This window comes from Platalea leucorodia, assembly GCF_965183815.1.
Source record: "Platalea leucorodia genome assembly, chromosome: 9".
NCBI lineage: Eukaryota > Metazoa > Chordata > Aves > Pelecaniformes > Threskiornithidae > Platalea > Platalea leucorodia.
In genome coordinates, this window is record NC_138831.1 from 28,391,380 (window position 1) to 28,409,817 (window position 18,438).

Consider the following 18,438-nt stretch of genomic DNA (forward strand, 5'->3'; position numbering starts at 1 on the left):
GCACCTTTAGGTGGGGAAGTGAAAAAGCTTTGCTCTGTAAACTGAAAAATTCTGTGAAGGAAAGGAAAAAAAAGGCTAAAGAAGATTCTTTGTTCTATGCTAGTGGTAGAAAAGGTGAATTAATATGTCAGGGATGCTGTGCTGAAGGAGTTTCTCTTTGTAACCTGATTCCTAGCCCAGAGGGGGAAGGTGATGGCAAGAGGTGTGTGAATGTGGTTGTTTTTTTTTAAACAAAGCCTGGTGCCACTGTTGGCTTCTTTATAATGGACAAAAAGACCAGAAGAACATATTTCACATTTTCAGCTTATTTACCTTTCAAATTCCAGAAAGGTACGCTCCAACTATAGTGAAGATATCTCATCCTCTCCCTAAAATTACCCACTGTGAAGAAACTTGTACCTTCCAGGTTAGCTACTCTCATGAATAACCAATTCTTCAGGCTTCTCAAACCATCAGTACGGTGGATGAGGAAGCATGGCTTCCAAACCTGGAGTTATCAGTAGGTATCAGTCACTGTACACAGCAAGCGAGTCCACAGAGGTCCCCTGAGGAACACAGCTTCCCAGCTCACCTACTAAGCAAGAGCTGGTCAAGATATGTCACAGTTCAGGCCACCCCTTTACCTTTTAATTCCTCTTATGAGCAAGGAAGCCCAAGGCTGGTGCATGCTGAGGCACCAACCATCATCTGAGATCTCCTGCAACTCTCGATCCTGAATCCGCAACCTGTTCCGCTCCAAGCCAGACTCATTTCCAGCATCCAGGGAATGGATGGCTTTCCGGTGCGGGGGCAAACTGGTTTGGTCCACCCACTTCAGTGTGTTCAAAAGAAACAAGGTTAGCACCTCTCTAGGAAAAATGTACATCAAGTGCAAATCCTATTTGAAGTTTTCCTTCATTTAAGGACAGAGGTATTACTCTTATTGGGATTGCTCTTCCTTCCTTGCAAGCTTGTTGTGCTTACATGCGATACTTTGGCAGGAGGAAAAGCAAGGTCACACTCCACTCTGTGTAGCTTTTCCTTTCTATGCATCACAGCTAAACTATGGATTTAAAGGATAAATCTACTTGCTGGTGTTTCAAAGCATTCACAGGAAGACACAACTTTCAAAGCATATTCACAGACACCAACACTCAAAGCTGGGAATCGTCCAACCTCCAAATGCTTAGCATGCACCAAGAACACCACAACTAAACTGGAATTAGAGTGCAGAGATTATGCCCATTGGAAACTGGAAATCTGGCAGAAAAAGCTTCATAAATAGAGCTGAAAAAGTGACACAACCTCAGGCTGACTTTCAGAAGTTCTTTCAAGTTCCTGAAGAGGAGGTAGCAAATTAAAACTTAGATAAACCAAACCTCCCAAGAGCAGGGAACAGAGCAGGGCGTTGGCAAACCTTTTCTGTGTCAACTCAGATGGCTAATGAGGATCTCCCAGACACAGGAGAGGAAAGAGGTACTACAAACATGCTAGAATTCACAATTCTTAAGCTCAGTTCTCCCAAAGTTAGTCATTACTCCAGTATAAGTCATTCAACCCGTACTGACCAAAGGAGCAGGCTGAAGAAGACGAGGATTCACTAAAACACCAGAACTCAGAGTCGTCTTTGCTTCTGGGCCTCCAGCTGGCTTGCTCAGCGTGCCACAATTAATGTCTTCAACGGTTTCATCCAGTCTGCAAGGACAAACAAGAGGCATGAAAATTCCCCGCTTCCCCCGGCAATGTCTCCCTTCTCCCCACACAAACCCAAAGCATTTTTTTACCACCTCCCCTAGCTAAATGATTTCCTTGCTAGGTCCGATCTCTAATTTGAACAGTCACTCTTATCTACTGCAGAAACTCCACCTGGTTTGAATTTGAGATTAATTGGTTCTGTTGAGATAGGCCTTCTGCAACATCTCTTTCCAGGGCAGCTTTATCTTTAACAGACGTGCCAGCTACTGAAACCCCACGCAAGCCTCGCACAGTTGGGCTTTGGAGAGGGGTCTCAGCAGAGTTGTGCTGAAAGAGATGATATGTTGCAAGCCGAAAAGACCCTCAAGGAAGAAAAGAATGCAAAACTGCATCTTAGTGTCGGAAGCGCCCTTCAAGGGAAGGGCTTGCTCAGCTTTCCCTACACTTGCTTTTCCACGTTCAGCCAGACCACCATCCGTAACGATTTTCAAATCCCTGCATGCCTTCATGCTGCCAGTTCTCACTCACTTGCTGTGGTATTCAGCCATGCTGTTGTCTTCCTCCAGGATCTGCCTGCCAGCGAAGTCGATGGTGACTTTTTTGGCAAGCCGAGAGGCGTGACGCAGCTCCCGCAGTTCCTGCTCTCTCTTCTGGAGGGCCTCCCTTTCCTGCTTGGAGAGCCACTGGTTGGAGTCCGTGGCAAAGTAATCTGATTCATCGTCAATAACCTGGGTTCGACGCACACTGGTGAGAAACAACCGTAACACAGTAGAAGATGAGCACAGCAGGACAGTGACACAGCACTGCCTGCTCCAAACCTACTGGCTCCTTTCTGTTCTCTCCAGAGAGCTGGACTGTCAGGGACATAAAGCAAGGACATCCAAACAGGACCCATTCGAGGGGTTCACTCTTGTTCTACCAAACACCAACGTTAAGGCATCTAGCTACAGCCCAGGTTTTAGATGGAAAACTCTAACATCTCTGTTAAATGCAGCTCAGCCTGCCAGATAATTTACATTATTTCACAATAGTCTCACAGCTAGTATCTTACCTTGTCCTGTCAAATTCCAACAACTTGTCTTTGTGTTTCACAGCCATCTCCAGGCCTGCTTTCAGTCTAGCTTCTTGTCGAGGCAGTAAGTCTTTGCTTATGGCATCCAAATTCCCTGAACTTTCAGTACCTGAGATAGAAAATAAATCACAGCTCAACAGTCAGGGACAGGCCAGTTGTTTAAAGCCCAGTCTTGGTGCAGCTGTCTGCAGAAATGTCCCCTAAAACAAATGTCATTCAAGGAGCTAAAAGAAGAACGTTGCACCAAGATCAGCACCTCTCCAAACCAGATTCAAACCTCAATTTTCCCTCTAGCCCCTTTCACAGACTCCTTCCTCCAAACAGGAGGAAGCATTTAAATACTACGGTGACAATGTCTAGGTAGTGTTTAGAGAGACAGTCTTGGTCTTTGATTCTCCTTCACTCTTCCCTAACAATTTGGGCAGCCCAAATTCTGCCCATCACCAACCGCAGGCCGTGAGTCCCCTCCTAAAAGCCAAATTCTCTCCTAAGTGTTTTTACCTCCACAAAGAGACTCTTGGTCAGGAGAGATCACTGACAGTTGCCTGTTACGCGCAGAGCAAGCCTTCCGTCTGCTGCTGTATGAGCCTCTTGCAAACGAAATCCTCCCCCAGCACACCTCAGCAGGTTTTTCAGACCAGCTATTGTTAGAGATGAAGAAATCTATTCCCAGCAATGATCTCTTCTTTCTTACCATTTCTGGCAAGGGGCCAAAAAACAACCAAACAAACAAAAGTGTGGGGGGAAAGGTTTGCATCAAAGCCACAATGGAACAAACCAGTGTATTTCACGGAAGACATCGTGGAAGCTAACACCTTTATTTCGGGGAAACAAAAAAGCCTGTATTCTGCTATCACCGCTGATCCACATTTTTTCCACTCACGAGACAAATAGCTATGCACGTTTCAGCTTTCACCTACACAGACAATGCACAAAGCAAGACCTGGCAGGGGCACAAGGGAAGACTGATAAAATGGGTAAGAAAAGGGGATCCTGAAGTATATCAGACGCTCTACAGGAAGATTATAAACAGACAGACTCTGTGATCGGCTGTTACTCTCAAGGACTTACAGAACTACCTGCCATCCCAGCAGCTCTAAAGAGAAGTTGACACTGAGACCCAGAGTAAATATTTCCCCAGTTCTTCAGCAAAGCATATTCTTCAACCAAGAACACTGTGACCTTGGCTATATTTCAGCTAAACTCAGACAAACATCCCCATAATGCACAGGTCTTCGCTGGGAGACCGGGTATTATTTCCTCTTGCTTTCCTTGGCTCTGTTCCTATTTTTAGCTCCCAAGATAAGTGTTAGACAAGAAAAGTCATTAGAAAATATTAACCACCACCTCTCTAGACCCAGCAAATCAGATAGCAGCACTTCATCTTCCACAGCACACATTCCACGTGAGTCTTATCCTAATTTTCAAGGACTGCTACAATGATCCAGTTCATGTGATTGATTCAGGAATGCTTAATGAGCAGCCTTGGGGCCTCTGGGTAAGGACATTATACGCTGCCATTTGATAGTCACAGTTATCACCTCTGTTGAAGTCCAGAAATGTTGCCGAGTATTTGCTGAGAGGACACAAGGAGCTGTCTTCCCAGCCATTCTTTTAATGCCCACCACAAACACTGTGCAGAAACGTGGGCAGGTGGCTCAGTAAAGTCTGAAGCAAACAGAGTTCACAAACTGTCCTGGCAATTTACATCCCAGAGAAACATTCAAGTGCCAGCTCCCAAGAAAGAATTACCTTCAGACTTTGCCAGCAATCCTTTATAATTCGGATGACTGGATCTAGACAATTTACACACCAAGACACACACACTCTCATTCCTACACAACATCAAGGCAACTGGAGCATGGTGAGGCAGAGGAGGGCTCCTGCTGTTGCATAACTGATTGGATTCATTATATTACAGGTATGTAATTGCTACTGACCTGCCATGAGCTTCTTCAGCAACTTCTGGCTCTTGTTTGAGTCCCGTTGAAGAATGTCCTGCTCTTCTTTAGTGCACACCTAAAGAAAAAAAAGAAAATGAAGACTTACGAAGGGCATCACATGCTTGACCAGCTTCAGAGACCTGGACAACAGCTCAGGGTAAGCTGTTTAAAATGGCCAAGATAGTCCACACCTCCTTCCCTTCAGTGTTATTTACACAGGGAGAATCCTGAAAGCTCGTTCTTTACTAAAAGCAATCCATGAGAAATGTACAGCTTGGTCTTTCTCGGTTCTGTGGGTGGGCACACTGCTAGGTGATCTCAAAGGATGAGAAATGCACTCAGAACCTCCACGAGCGGATGAACAATGCTTTAACACAAAGGTCCTCTCTCTTGGCTGGCCACTTGGAGTTAAACAGATCTTTAAAAATAGCAACCAATTTGATTTAAAACATTTTCTTCACCCAACCAATATTTTCCTCTCTCCTGAAGTTAACTTTACCTAATCTGCAGTCATTAACTTGCCGCCTTTCTCCAAAAGGTGCCCTTCCAACCAAATACAGGGTGTAACAGGTATCCCAAATGATGCATACCACACAAGTGTTGAAGAAAAGTCAGCACACTGGCCCTGGCCATGTCTCCTGCCCCTCACAAGGCTACCAGGGCTATGCCCAGGATGGGGCTGAAGCCTTGCACACATTTTGGACACTAGTGTGATGCACAAGACAGCCACAGGAGACTGTCATAAATCAGGCGAGCTCCAAAGTGATGTAAATTATGAGGGAAACCTCTCTGCTCTCTGATGCAGCATACCATAAAAGAAACACAAAGTGACTTAAAGCCACAGCAGTTCTCCTTCCCCTAGAAGGAGATAGTACAGGTTCTTTCCTGGCCAGCTTTAGAGTTTGGAGAACTTTGCTAAAGGAACTTTGATCTGAGAGGCTAATTCAGCCCCATGCCATTTCAAAGCCCTGAGCAAACTACGCCACGTTCAAGCATGGCATATAAAAACCACCTCATTACTAACCAGAGCACCACAGAACAAGCAGGGTCCAGAGCCCTCCTGCTCGCAGACAATGCGCCCGCAAACCAAGCAGTTGTTGATGAGCTTGTGCTTCTGGCCCAGACACTCGCAGGTGTGACGCCCAGGGATCAGGACAGCCAGCTTGTCTTGCCCCTCCTTGGTATACAGGCTGACATATTTGGGCTTCTTCTTAGAGGAACTGCTACTGCTGCTGACTCCACTGCTGTTCTCCTGTGCCTGAGAAGCAAACAAACAAACAAACAAACTGTATTCACAGTGCAATACCAGCAGCAAAAAGAAAGCACTGACCCTTGAACAGGCTGGGGAGACTCAGACAAGTGTTATTGCACCTAACCGGGATGAAACTTGGACGAGACCCCAGATTCAACGGAAAGAAAAGCTTAGGCCTGCCAGAAAAGGTCCAAGGAATCTAAACAAAGCAAGGACGTAAGGATGTTGCTGATCCACTGGATGTTTGCTGTCTGTGAAAGCTAAAACTGCTTGGGTCCAGATGGCAGGCGTGCTGTCAGTCCTCCAGACTGCAATATCAACTCACGCATATTTAACAGCTCAGCTACTCCCAGATTTATTTTCAAGGGCTATTTAGATTATAGTAACATCCTGTTTGTAACTATGAAGTCCTGTGTGTGCCTGTCCCCAGAAACAGAGCTGTTGGTGGCAGCAAGACTTCCTCATTCACAGCCAGTTCACCTCCCAGCATTTTTTACATTTTCCACCCGGCACAGCCACCTGAGCAGAGGTTTTCCATGCACTGCATGTTCAAGCATTTAGCTGTAATGTAAATTCTTCTCCTCATTTCATGACTTGGCATCAGTGATTCTGTGATGCACTTCTCAGAGTTTCAATCAGGGACTGCATTGGGTCAGGCTTTGGGGCAGGAGCTAAGCTTTGGGTCAGGCCGAAGTAGAGAAATCTTCATCAGAAACAAAGCAAGATATTTCAGATGACGGCTGGATCAATAATCTAATAGTGGAGTTCTCTGTTTTCTCCCTCAGACCTTACACCTTGATCAAAGAAACAAAGGGTTCCTACTCCTACCTGACATCTCCAGCAGGTACCAGCTGAGAAGTGAATTGTTGAGAAGTAAATTGCAGGAATTAATTACAGCACAGAAATCATTCCAGGGAAAAAGAACAAAGCCAACTGCTACCATTTCTCTAGCAACACTCAAAAAAAGAGGCTTTGAAAAGAAAGCACAACACACTCCAGCACAAACCTATCTCATAACACTAGATGAGACTGGTTTCAACCACGAATTGCAAGCTAGCCATGACCACGAAAGACTAGGACTTATTACCCTTATCTATTTCAGTGAACAGCACTCCAATATAAATGCACTCTCTGGCCTTTAGTTGTCATATCTGTGACATACTTGAAAATCCTCTTGCAGCTCAAGCGCAGCTGTTCTTTGCCTCTCCTCTCCACAGTCTCTCTCAACAACAGAAAAGAGGATTTCTCAGAAACCCTTTCCCAGAAACCCTGTTTTCATTCACCACAGAACAACAACTTGCTTTCTCTGCCTGCTGCACACTAAAGGATCGCTGCTGCTCCCTAACCCACACCTCAGCTAGCACCGCTTCTACATCCCACGTCCTCCCACGCTGCTTTTCTCAGTGACGGTGCCATACTGTGGCATTAGGACACCTCTTGTCTTGACTCTTTTTACCTGCTCTCAGTAGCAGCAGGCTACTGGTTTAGGGACAAGTGGATGCAGCATTTCCAGTCCCTCCAGTTCCACTCAACTGGTTTTACTGCCACTACCAGATCCAAACACTACTGTCACAAAAAAAAAAAAAAACCAAAAAACAAAAAAACACAGATAAAGCAACTTTGGTTAGCAAACCTTGGCAGAGCTTTCTCGCTTTTTTTTTTTTTAATTAAGTTAGAAGATAAGTACTAGGAAGTGGAACATTACTGTCCATTTTTAACCCTCCAGTTCAAAAAATGTGCTTTTTTATCTTACAAACAAGTACTTTTACAAACACTTTAAGCATTTGCAGCCTCTCTGCTACAAAAACTTCAATTTAAAAACATACATTTAAGTTCTGATATTTATTCAGGTGCAACCATGACTCTCAGGATTTGGATGCTGCTCAGTCAAGGTTGCACCTGGATAAATCATGGAATTAAATTTTGGGAGGTGCAACATGCTCGATATTTATAGCATGAAGGACTCCACTGCAAGTCTAACAATGCAAGTCAAGCGTGCTGCACATCCGCATGCTTATTTCTGCGGAGCAGACAGTGATCTGCTACATTTGATGCAACCTGGGACCATAGTTGTACAGCTGGATCTGTACCTAAGGAAGGAGCTTGGATTCCCAGCAAGTAGTTCTGACTCAAAACCCACTACACCAGAAATAAAATCCAGAAATTCAGCCTAGGAAATTACGACAGTTAACAGCAAAGATTGGCATACTTGATGTGCTGACTGTGGGAAATGGTTCTGCTGAATGCAAAGCAAGTCTGCTGCAAAAAGTTAGTTAACTATCACAGAGAAAGGCAACTACTGCTTGCTGCATGGCCTTGTGCTGCTTGAAAATAGCAGGATTTCCTGTTGTTTAGTGTTTCCATGCTCTTGTTTTGCAGCTTCTTTTATTGCAGCTCAGTTTATGAATACTGCAAAAAAATGTCTCCGCAAAACTGAACAACATCTCAATCTCAACACTAAAGGTACAGGAGTGGAGCTGAACAGGAGAGGGCAACGGCCAAACCAGAGCTGCTGCTCAGTGGAAAGGCACTCGCTACGGCTCTCAGATTCCTCCGTCTAGCACCCAAGACTTCCTCTCTGAAGCAGCCTGAAATATTTCAGTTGCCAATGAAAGTTTTATTCAGTGTGACTGCAACGTTTTAAATACAGCAAGAAGGAATGTTCTACCCACTTGGTGGCCTCCTTAATTCCTCAATCTTCACACCTCTCCTTTAAAGAAATACCTTTTGTTACAAATTACAGCATCTATTTCTATTGTCCGCTCTCTCATCGAGGCTTCTTTGGGGGGAGTAAAACCCAGTTCGACATAGTCACTACCTGATGATTATTTTACTCTCCGTTATAGACACAAACATACACAATTTTTCTCCCCATCCTCATATTACTTGCCCCGCAGCAGTGAGACTCCTGTACACACACACAGAGTATGAGCACAGCCTGTCCAAATCCGCAGTCAGCTCTAAACAGTCAAAGCACAGGAACAGCCACCCCTCTCACTGCAACTGGGCAACCATACAACGTGCTGACAGTGCGCTTGCAGTGTGGGACCCCTGCCTATCCCAAAGGCTGCCAAAGTATTTTCTCATCGCTGCCATGCTGCATGCTGTCTATGAGCGAACAAAGACACACAAACGTGTATCTCACAGAAGCTGCGCTGTATATAAGACAAGACAGGGTCTGCAGGGGGAGGCAAGCATTCATTAGAGCCTGTGATGTAGCTGTGAAACACAAACATGCTTTCAGGTACATAATCCCCTTCATCAGGACTCTGATAGAGGATTCGCATTTCTGAAAGCTTATTTCCACTTTCCAGCCACATATTTTGTTAGTGTTTGATATGACCTTTCCCCGGGACCCAGGTTCAAAGCCTGCCCTCAGCACCCGGTGACACGCCATCAGGCACAGCCCACCCCTGCGTGCCAGACCCACTCACCTTGGCCAGGTCAAGGGGGGTTTTTACTTCCTCTATGTGTGTGCTTGGCTCAGCAGACGCAGGCGTCTCCTGCTTGTTCCTTCCTTTGCGTTTACCCTTTTTCGCTTGGTCTCCAGCCCGAGGCACTTCCGAAGTCTCTGGAAGTGCGCGTAAGCACAAAGAAAGGCTGGGTAACTACCAGCAAGAGAAAGATGTCCCTGAACACTTACTTGGTGAATGAAAATGGGCTTTATGCTGTCATGAAGAACACAAATAGGACCAGTCAAGGGCATTCGTGGCATGTAATTGTTTATAAACAGAATAACTAAGACAAGCTTATTTGAGACTTTCATTCCTTCCTCCCCATACCACTCACCATCTTTTTTCCGATACACTGGCAAAGGCTCAGACGGCAGCTGGGAGGATTTCCGCCACCTCGCCAGCAGTTCTTCTACAAACCGACTCTTCTTCCCGTCAGTCCCCTGAATGAGGTCAACGACGTACTCCCGGATCTCGTCCTCGTTTGTTATTGACAAGATGTACCTGCAAAAGCATGGAAAGGAGAAAAATGGGTAAGGGAGCTTTTGTTCTGAGGAAACCAATGGTCTAATCGTACACGTATGCAATTTATCTCTCCTCTTCAGACCACGTTTCTGTAGAGACCATGGTAAGAAATGGGTTTATGAGTCAAATTTTGAGACAGGCACCTTGGGAAAGCCTTGTGGGATATTGAGACAGACACTTTAGGAAACCCATTGTGGCTGTTTCACTGAAAAAAAAAAAAAAAGTAAGATAAATTATTTTTCTCCCCCTGCTCCAGCACAGAGTGACATCCCCCCTGACCCTTCTGCCAAACACTAAAAAATTCACCCTGAGACTCCGGTTCCCACCGACTCACATAAAAAAATCCAACCACAAACCAACAAGCTCCTGCTTAAACACAAGGAGACAGCAGTGTGCCCTTCCTCACCTGCCCACAGTGACCCCACCACCTCCCACTGCCCGGTTCCCTCACGGGGCACCCACCCGAGGGGCAACCCAAGGCGCAGATCCTCGGGTCTCCCGAGAGTGGCTCTGAAAACACCATTTTCCCTCTGTGTCGGCCCATGGGGTCGGGGTGGGGGACACCTGGAGGTGACGCGAGGGGCCACCGCGACCTGTCACAGCGGGCCGGGACGGAGGGACCCGCTAGGCCCCGGCGGAGAGTACGGCCCCGAGCGGGGCCCGCCCCGGCTCCTGCTCGCCTCGGCGCCCCCGGCCCCGCTCACCTCACGACCTCCTCGCCCACGTCCAGCCCGAAGTCTCCGCGCAGGTGCTGGACGCACCAGGCCAGGAGCGGGCTAGGCGCCGCCATCTTCCGCGCGGGGGAAGGGAAACAGCGCCGCACCGCCCCAACACCCTCCCACCCCCCTCCCCCCGGGAACGCGGCCGCGGCGCCACGGTTCCGGGCCTCGGCTCCGGTTCTCCCCACGGGGCGTCCGCCGGGGCTGAAGGCGAGGGAAAGCGGCCCTCGTCCCGCCGCGGCTGCTGAGGAGATGGGGCAGGAAGGCGAGCTGAGCCTCGGGGACCGGCAGCAGCCCCTGCCCTCGCTGAGCATCCTCCCCAGCCCGGCAGAGCAAGGAGAGGGGGTCCCTGGGGGGTGGACCCCAGCGCCTTCCCTCTGCTCACGGTTAGGAAACGTCTGCGGAGCCGGCTCTTCCCGTGCTCGGGAAACTCCTCTGAAATCAAAGGGCAGAAGCGGTGTAAGTTTGCATGACATAAAAAAAGCGGTGTAAGTTTGCATGAAAGAAAAAGTGCAGCTCACTGCTCTATGCAGGCTTGCAGGACAAGGAGGGAATATTTAGGGTTAGGCGTAGGCTTAGGGTGTCGTAGTCCACTCTTTAGAAAACAAACAAAACCACATCCCAAACAGCAATAACATGTTATTCTTAGCTCACGTTTCACATGAGCCAGCACCACAAGATAGAAGTGAATGGAGAATTTAAAAAAAAAAACAGCCAGGAGTAAAATCCTGGTTGAGGAAACACATGCTGGGACGAACATTAAAAGATAAAGGGAGCAATAACTGTCGGAAAGGGAGGGAATGTGTTTGGGACCGACATCACTGAGACACTGGACACGCTGGAGAAGGGCACTGTGATTTCTTAGAAAAAACAGCTCCAGCCGGGTATTGGGGAGCAAGGTTCATCGCCTCCGCAAAGGCAAAAGCCTCCAGCCCCAGCGACCACCGGACTGAAGCACAGCGAGACCCTCAGCCACCCGCGCAGCTCACATCACGTTCGCGGGGTGCAGCGGCCACAAAGGAGCCTGACACTGGGGAGACGGTGATTTCGTTTGTCATGACACGACCTTTTGCTGAAATTGGGAGTGCCTGGCCTTCCTCCCTATGTGCTGCTTAGCTAAATCTTCCCACAGCAAGGCTTCACTTGCACGTCAGAGGGAGCTCCAGGCATGGCCTAGAGGCAGGAGATGATGGTGGTCCCATCCCAGTCCCTGCAGGGCCAGCGCCTGGGCTGGGAGCTGCCTCGGCCTCCCTCCCGCCATGCCGCCTTGCTGACGGGGCCCTGGGTCAGCCACGGGCACTGCCCGTCTGTTACCGTGCCACCATGACGCTTGCACGGTCCTGCGCCGTGTTTGATCCAGGAAGAGATCTTGCTGGAAAAGACCCTGAAGGAATGTCATTTTTCAGCCAGAGCAGCTCTCCCGCCCTGTTCCCTGTGAGCTCGCACCAAACCCACCTGAACTCACACTGGTGCTGAAAAAAAAAGCATCTAACGGTGGTCCTGGACAAAAACGTGACACGTTGCAGGTGTTTCCGTGCTCCCAGCCGTTGTCGCCCGATGATGTGATTTTTAAAATGCTGTAGGCAGACAGGCAACTGTTGGGAGCCAAGGCTTCATCTCCGCAAGTGTCTGGGAAGGGAGCACTCTTCCCTCTCTTGGAAAGGCTCGGTGGTGTTGGTGACCCTGCCCGCGGGTGAGCACAGCCACCGCAATTTGTCACGGGAAGGAGCAATATCCCTCCTCCTCCTCTCCCGCCCGGACTGCTGCCCTGTCTATAAGGACGAGTGCCGCGCTGAGCTGTGGGGCGTGGGTGCCAGCCCCCGCAGCGAGGAGGGAGCAGCGGGCAGCGAGGGCCCTGCTGCCCCGGAGGGGAGGCCCGCGACACCTGTGTGCCACCTCCTTGCCGGGGGCAGCGCTGGGGCGGGGGCCGCGGCCCTGCAGCCTTCGGCGGCCCTGTGCGTGCGCGACAGCGATCCCCGGCCCCGGGCGGGAGTCGCGGCTGCTGGCGCTCGGTGGCGGCTGAGGGGAGAGGCGCTGTGGGGAGTCCCGGTGAGGGGGGCGGGCTGAGGGGACCAGGCTCAAGGGACCCGCGCTGACGGGACCGGGCTGGGCTGAGGAGCAGCGCTGAAGGGAACGGGGCTGCGGGGAACGGGGCTGAGGGGAGCGGTCCGAGGGGAGCGGGTGAAGAGAACGACCCTGAAGGGAGCGGGGCTGAGGGGATCCGCGCCTCCCGGAGGGGAGTGGCCCCGCGCGCCCCGGCGCGCTCCCATTGGCGGGCGCTGGCCAATAGCGCGTCCCCGCGGGCGGCGGCCTCTCCCGCGCGGGCCGGGAGGCGGCGGGTGCGGATGGCGCGGACGAAGGCGGGCTGCGGCGGGGCCTACCGCAAAGGTGCGGGCCGGGGCGGGCCGGGGGAGCCGCGGGGGCGCCCCGCGGAGCAGCCGCTCACCGCTCCGCTCTCCCCGCTCCGCTCTCCCCTCAGTGCTGGCCGCCCGGGCTCCCCGGAAGGTGCTGGGCTCCAGCAGCCTGAACGCGGGACCGTCGCCGACCGCCAAGAGAAGTGAGAGCGGGGCGCGGCCGGGGCTCCTCTCCCTCCCTCGCTCCCTCCCTCCCTCCCTCCCCGGCGGGGCTGACGGCCGCTCTCCCCGCAGGCGAGGGCCGGCGTGTGGGAGGGAACCCCGTGTGCCTGAGGCCCGTCCCCGCCTGGCAGAGGGGCATCGGCGAGTTCCTACAGCTGCCGCAGAAGGAGAACCTGGCGCCCGGCGGAGAGGCGGCGGGGAGCAGCGGCCTGGGGCCAGCCGCCACAGAGTAGGTGTCGGCCCGCCGGGGCTCGGGGGAGGCAGTCCCCGTCTGCCCCCCCGCAGTCCCCATCTGTCCGCCCTCCGCTCATCACGCGAAGCGCTGGGGCTTTCTCGGGAGAGGGTTTAATCGCGGGTTTCCTCTCAGCCTGGGAAGCCACAGTGTAAGTCCCTACAAACCGACATTGCAACGAGGTGGGGCTGAAGAAGGCGCAGAACTGTTGTACCTCGGGGTACAACAGGGAAGGGGCGCTCGGTGTCTCAGACAGGCAAAATGCAATAATGAAAGGGTTTTGTACGCTTGAGGAGTTTTGGTGGTCGGCTGTAGCCCAGCTCTTGGGACACGCTGCTTGAACTTAATGTTCACTTCCTTTGAAAAAAATTTTAAAAAGCTGTCTGAAGAACGACAGAACTGAAACCGCCTACAGAGCAGCAGCGACGCATGCAGCTGCCATCACTGCACCTGGCGCTCTGGGGCGCTGCTTTAAAGTGTGCACCGGTATTGTCAGCGTGGTCTGTGGAGTGACATTAAACAGCAAGATCCCTGGCACTTTCAAATAATACTGAGCACGGCATGCCTGGCTGCCTGCAAGGGGTGTATTGAGGGCTGTCAGCATGTCCTAGGATGAAACAAATTGTGACCAGTTTACCTCCATGACTGCTTTGAAGCTACAATTTATTCTTGAAGGAGCAGACAGTATGTCTGTTAACCTTCATATCCTCACTGAAATAATGTTTCTCAGCAAAGTCTGGTAAAGTGCAGCATCCATTTCCACTGACCTCATGGGGGTTTTCTGAAAATGGGTGCAATAGTTGGTAGTTCAGGCAAATTCTCTGTGCTCAGACATGCTTCATTTGCATACAGATGAGAGCAATGTGACTCCCCGTAGCTGTCAGCTCTGTTTCAGAAAAGCTTAGGAGACTGCTAGCGACTTCTCTACATCAGAAATTGAATTGCTCTACCAAGCTGTCACTTCAAAGATTAACTTGTAGGCTGAGTTACTGACTAAAAAGGTAGCAGTGCAAAACATTGTCTTACAGATGCTCTATTCTCAATGACCAAGTTGTTGGCTTTTTTTTTTTTTTTCACCAAATATAGATAATCCTAAACTGTCTGGGGGCCCCCCATAAGAATGAGTCCTGAATTGTCTTGAAGGGCAAGCAAACAAACACAGACTTCTAAGCACATCCTACCTCTTGGAGAAACATAAAATGTGCAATGTAGTGCTGCAAAACTTTCATTTGAAATTTGTTTGGCTGAGTAAGGACCAGGTGGTGACAACCCTGCAGAGAACACACAGTGTCACCATCTAAAACAATTCACAGTTTCCCGATATGTTCTGGAGGAAGCAAGAGCTGTACTTGCTTAACTGTGCAACGTTGTTTTTCAGTCACACCGGTAAGTTAGTCAGGTTGAAACTCAGGTGTGAAATGGGAGTTAAATTTTCAGCTTCCTAGAAGTGATGTGGAACCTGCATGTGGCCCTCTGGGTCAAGAAGGACACACAGAAGATGACGAGGATATATCAGTGTACGGTGCTCTCTGCACTGAAGTAGGCTCTCCTGTTTGAAAGGTAGGTGTGTGCTGCTTAATCTGGGCTGCTCGGGCCTAGGATAAAGTAGCTTGTATTGGTCCTAATGTCTCAAGGTGCAGTCTGGGGCTAATTAAAGTCATTTAGGTCACCCAGCCTCTAGGAAAAGGGCTTTGTTAGCCTTTCAAACAAGAGTTGATTGAGTTCTCCTAACTCTTGAATTGATAATGCTTCTTACAGAGCTCGCCCCCTGCCACCAGATCCTGCAGAAGATGGTGAGTCCTCTGAAGAAGAGTAGACATGATCTGATCCCGACTGTAATGACAAACCGCGTCTCCTATACTTGAGCTCTTTTGGGGTATATTTGTATAGTTTTTTTACAGTTTGTTATGGCTTGTGTTCAGCTGTTGTACAGAACTAAAAGTATGAGAGAATGCAAGAACATTGTGGTAAAATTATGGTGAAATTAATATATACTTTTTGAAGCTTAGCATTCAGTATAAGCCACTGTTTTAATTTTTATCTTGGTTTCTTTGAGTTCCTCGGTGACTCCTGCAGATCGTGCAGCTTTTATCTTTTGATTGCCTTGTGCTTGCCTGACACTTGCATGATCATGCTCGTTCTGTGTTTAGAAAGCAGATCCTCAGTTTTCTAATACACTGAAACATTCTGAAAACACATCCATGTCATGTTCTTATTGAAGTAAAAACTGTTAATGACAGCCTCTTTGTCTGAAGATGAGAAAGCCGGATTTAAAAAGACACCAGTGAGGTGGACAGGGAGGTGTCACTTGCTACGATTTCGAGGTGAAGTTTAATTAAAAAAACCAGGTTGTTCTAATGAATCAAAACCCCAAAAGCTTGGGGAGCAATAAACTGCTAAAAATAAATAAAACTTGTTACTGTGAAGGGCCTGAGGCTGCCAGACAACTTTCGGGGTACTTTATGTGAAGGAGTGCGTGGGGTCTTGTGGAAAGGAAGCCATGGGTCCTACTCTCAGGGGTTCTTAGAAGCACCACAAATGATCAGAGTGCAGTTGAGCTGATGAAAGGATGAGTGTTTGCACATGAGGAGAATTTAGTGGCAGCTCGAGTAGGTCAGTCTGATATATTTATCCTGGGAAAAGTGGTTAACACTGTCTAGAAGCCTTTTCCTAAAAACTCTACAAATAAAAAGGAGGGTTGTTACGGAAAAGCTGTTAAAGTTGTTTGAATGAGAAGTAGCAAGTGAAGATTTCTCTTTAATAGAAATTAAAAAAAAAAAGATTATTTAAATTAAGTGCAATAAGCTTGTGATAATGTGCTGTAAAAACTACAGACTTCTTTGCCCTGATGTCACACAAAATAACAAAAAACCTTACTTTCTAATTATTTGTTAGTGAACTGAAGCACAGTGCTAGTAAGAGAACAAACTGAACAGGCTGTTCTGTAAAGTACCTGCGTAAGATGTTTATCTGCGTTCCCTGTTGCAAACTGCTCGGTACCTGTGTCGTACAGGAGATGGGCCGGCTAGCACTCTGATTGCAGGTATTTTCTTTCTTGGTGCAGAGAGGCCAGGAAGATCTTCGTGATCTTAGTGACTTTGTTAGTTGTCTCAGCCTTTCTGGCAAAGGACAAATTCTCAGCCTGCAGAAATATTCTCCTACCCCTTTGTTAGCCTGAGTGTGGTACTCCTGGTGCAGCCAAAGGCTTGTTCACACGAGGAAATGCGCCACTGTAGTTCAGATGCTCACGCTTAGAGACCTGGGGTAGGCATTCCCGAATGGGGAATCCCAGCTATGGCTGTGCGGTGCCCGAGCTGCTTCAGGTCCTGTGGCTACGGAGGCACCATGGGTGGCTCTTTCCTCTGCCATTTGACTTGCCAAACCAGCTGTAGTCCTCAATCAGGGTCACTCCTCTAAAGCTGCCTGGGAGCCAGCAAAAAACACTGCACGCTTATCAGATCTGCACCTCGCCTGCATCGACTCCTGTGGTAATTGTGTTTGGAAGCTGAGGAAGGGTCTAAGGTCTCAGCTAGTCCTGACAAAATTAGATCAAGGCTGCTCTCCCAGGCTGATGGTCAAGGAACAACACTGGTGAAGACCTTAACAAACAGGCTCCGGATTGCTCTGACATACAAGTCATTAAAAAGTTAATATCTGATGTAGCAGGAACCTAAGAGGCTGGGGAAGGACGCGATGTGCACACAAGGAGCTTACGATCAAAGAGTTTCTTACGTGGTTCACATCTGTCCTGCCATAAAATCTCATAAAAGAGCAAAACTTGGTATTAAGGAGCTGCCAAAACCACTTTTGCTTCTAATAAATAAATATGCTGACTCCACACAGGTAGGAGAAAACCCTAATGCATCAGGAGCTGCAGTCTTAAAGACAAGGCCCAAATTTTTTCCATGGAACAGCAGTTTCTGGGCAAAATGCAGGAAAAGGCATTTGCTTGGGTGCATCCCGGTCCCGTTGGGAATACGGGAGAGTAGCCTTCGGCGAGCGGGAATGCTGCGCCGTGGCTGGGGCAGCTGATTTAGCTCCAGCTGTGCCCCTGCTGGTCACCTTTGAGTGTGGCTTTGAAGGGGAAACTGGAACAGAGCCCAGCTCTTCTGAAAATGAGGAAAGAAAATTCTAACAGGGAGAGAGTGCTAAAGCAAAAGAGCTCCAGACAACTAGAAATAAAATTCATAGATAAGACCCCAAAGACTTGTAGAAGGTTTCCACAGTCAAAAGCTTGCCTGCTTTGTGTTGTTTTTTTTTCCAGCTATCATTGCTCTAATTAAAAAAAAAAATCTCCTTAAAACAGCACTGCGTTTTGCAGGTCTGTAGGTGTTCAATTGCTTGGGGAGCTCTACCTGCCCTGTGCCACCCCAAATATATTGCTGAACAATTTCTATCTATCACTATAAATGCTTTCATCCAGCTATATAATTAATAGTAAAGTTTAACGTGGTAAAGCAGGGTCACGTATGGTGTTGAAAATAAATTTAATACAAGGATAAATTGGCTGGATCACTGTGCTTGGTGTAATATTACACCACCTAACACGTTTTCCCCGTGCAGTGGGATTTCTAGAGTCGTAATGCAAGAGGTGTAAAGGGAACAATCAGCTGGAAATCCAGTCAGTTATTATTACTACAAAGCAGTTTTCACTTTTGAGCTCATTTCTTGTAAGTTTAAAGCGTTATTTGATAACGATGCTCTTTTGGTTAAATCCACATGAACACCACAACTCCCCAGTTTTTCAATGGGGTAATAAAAGAAGAGAATACAAAACCAGCTAAAGCCCAGTGCTTGTGAATGTCCTCCGTAATTAGGATTTTCAATTTAATTTATCAAATAGAGAACAGGAGGAAGCTGAGACCTTCCAGCAAAAGTAAGACCCGCTGCCGTGACCCTGCACTTACCAATATATTAATCTCAACTTACCAACACACTTATAAGCATCCACTTAAAAAAAAATAAATACCCAGAGCTGACAATAGATGTCAGC

General features: G+C 48.5%; 2 protein-coding genes across 4 annotated transcripts in view; one reads left to right on the forward strand and one right to left on the reverse strand.

Annotated features, from left to right (window-relative positions):
- The window catches only part of TRIP4 (thyroid hormone receptor interactor 4), a 33,764-nt gene extending 23,036 nt beyond the window's left edge, over window positions 1-10,728 (reverse strand). For all 3 annotated transcript variants that reach the window (XR_014229204.1, XM_082321951.1, XM_082321952.1), the window contains exons 1-9: window positions 10,623-10,728; window positions 9,731-9,897; window positions 9,376-9,512; window positions 5,714-5,947; window positions 4,687-4,765; window positions 2,726-2,855; window positions 2,203-2,418; window positions 1,548-1,674; window positions 624-811 (exon numbers count right to left, since the gene is read on the reverse strand). Coding sequence is in view for 2 of the 3 variants with exons in the window: in XM_082321951.1 (XP_082178077.1) it covers window positions 624-811; window positions 1,548-1,674; window positions 2,203-2,418; window positions 2,726-2,855; window positions 4,687-4,765; window positions 5,714-5,947; window positions 9,376-9,512; window positions 9,731-9,897; window positions 10,623-10,708 (1,364 nt within the window). In the remaining variant the exon portion in view is untranslated. The remainder of the gene's footprint in view (window positions 1-623; window positions 812-1,547; window positions 1,675-2,202; window positions 2,419-2,725; window positions 2,856-4,686; window positions 4,766-5,713; window positions 5,948-9,375; window positions 9,513-9,730; window positions 9,898-10,622) is intronic.
- A 2,254-nt stretch (window positions 10,729-12,982) lies between these two features.
- PCLAF (PCNA clamp associated factor) lies at window positions 12,983-15,454 on the forward strand (the record flags this gene model as incomplete). Its single annotated transcript, XM_082321738.1, has 4 exons — window positions 12,983-13,025; window positions 13,117-13,194; window positions 13,286-13,442; window positions 15,204-15,454. 4 exons carry the CDS (start codon window positions 12,983-12,985, stop codon window positions 15,259-15,261), a joined length of 336 nt encoding a protein of 111 aa, XP_082177864.1. The 3' UTR covers window positions 15,262-15,454.
- Window positions 15,455-18,438: the final 2,984 nt, after the last annotated feature.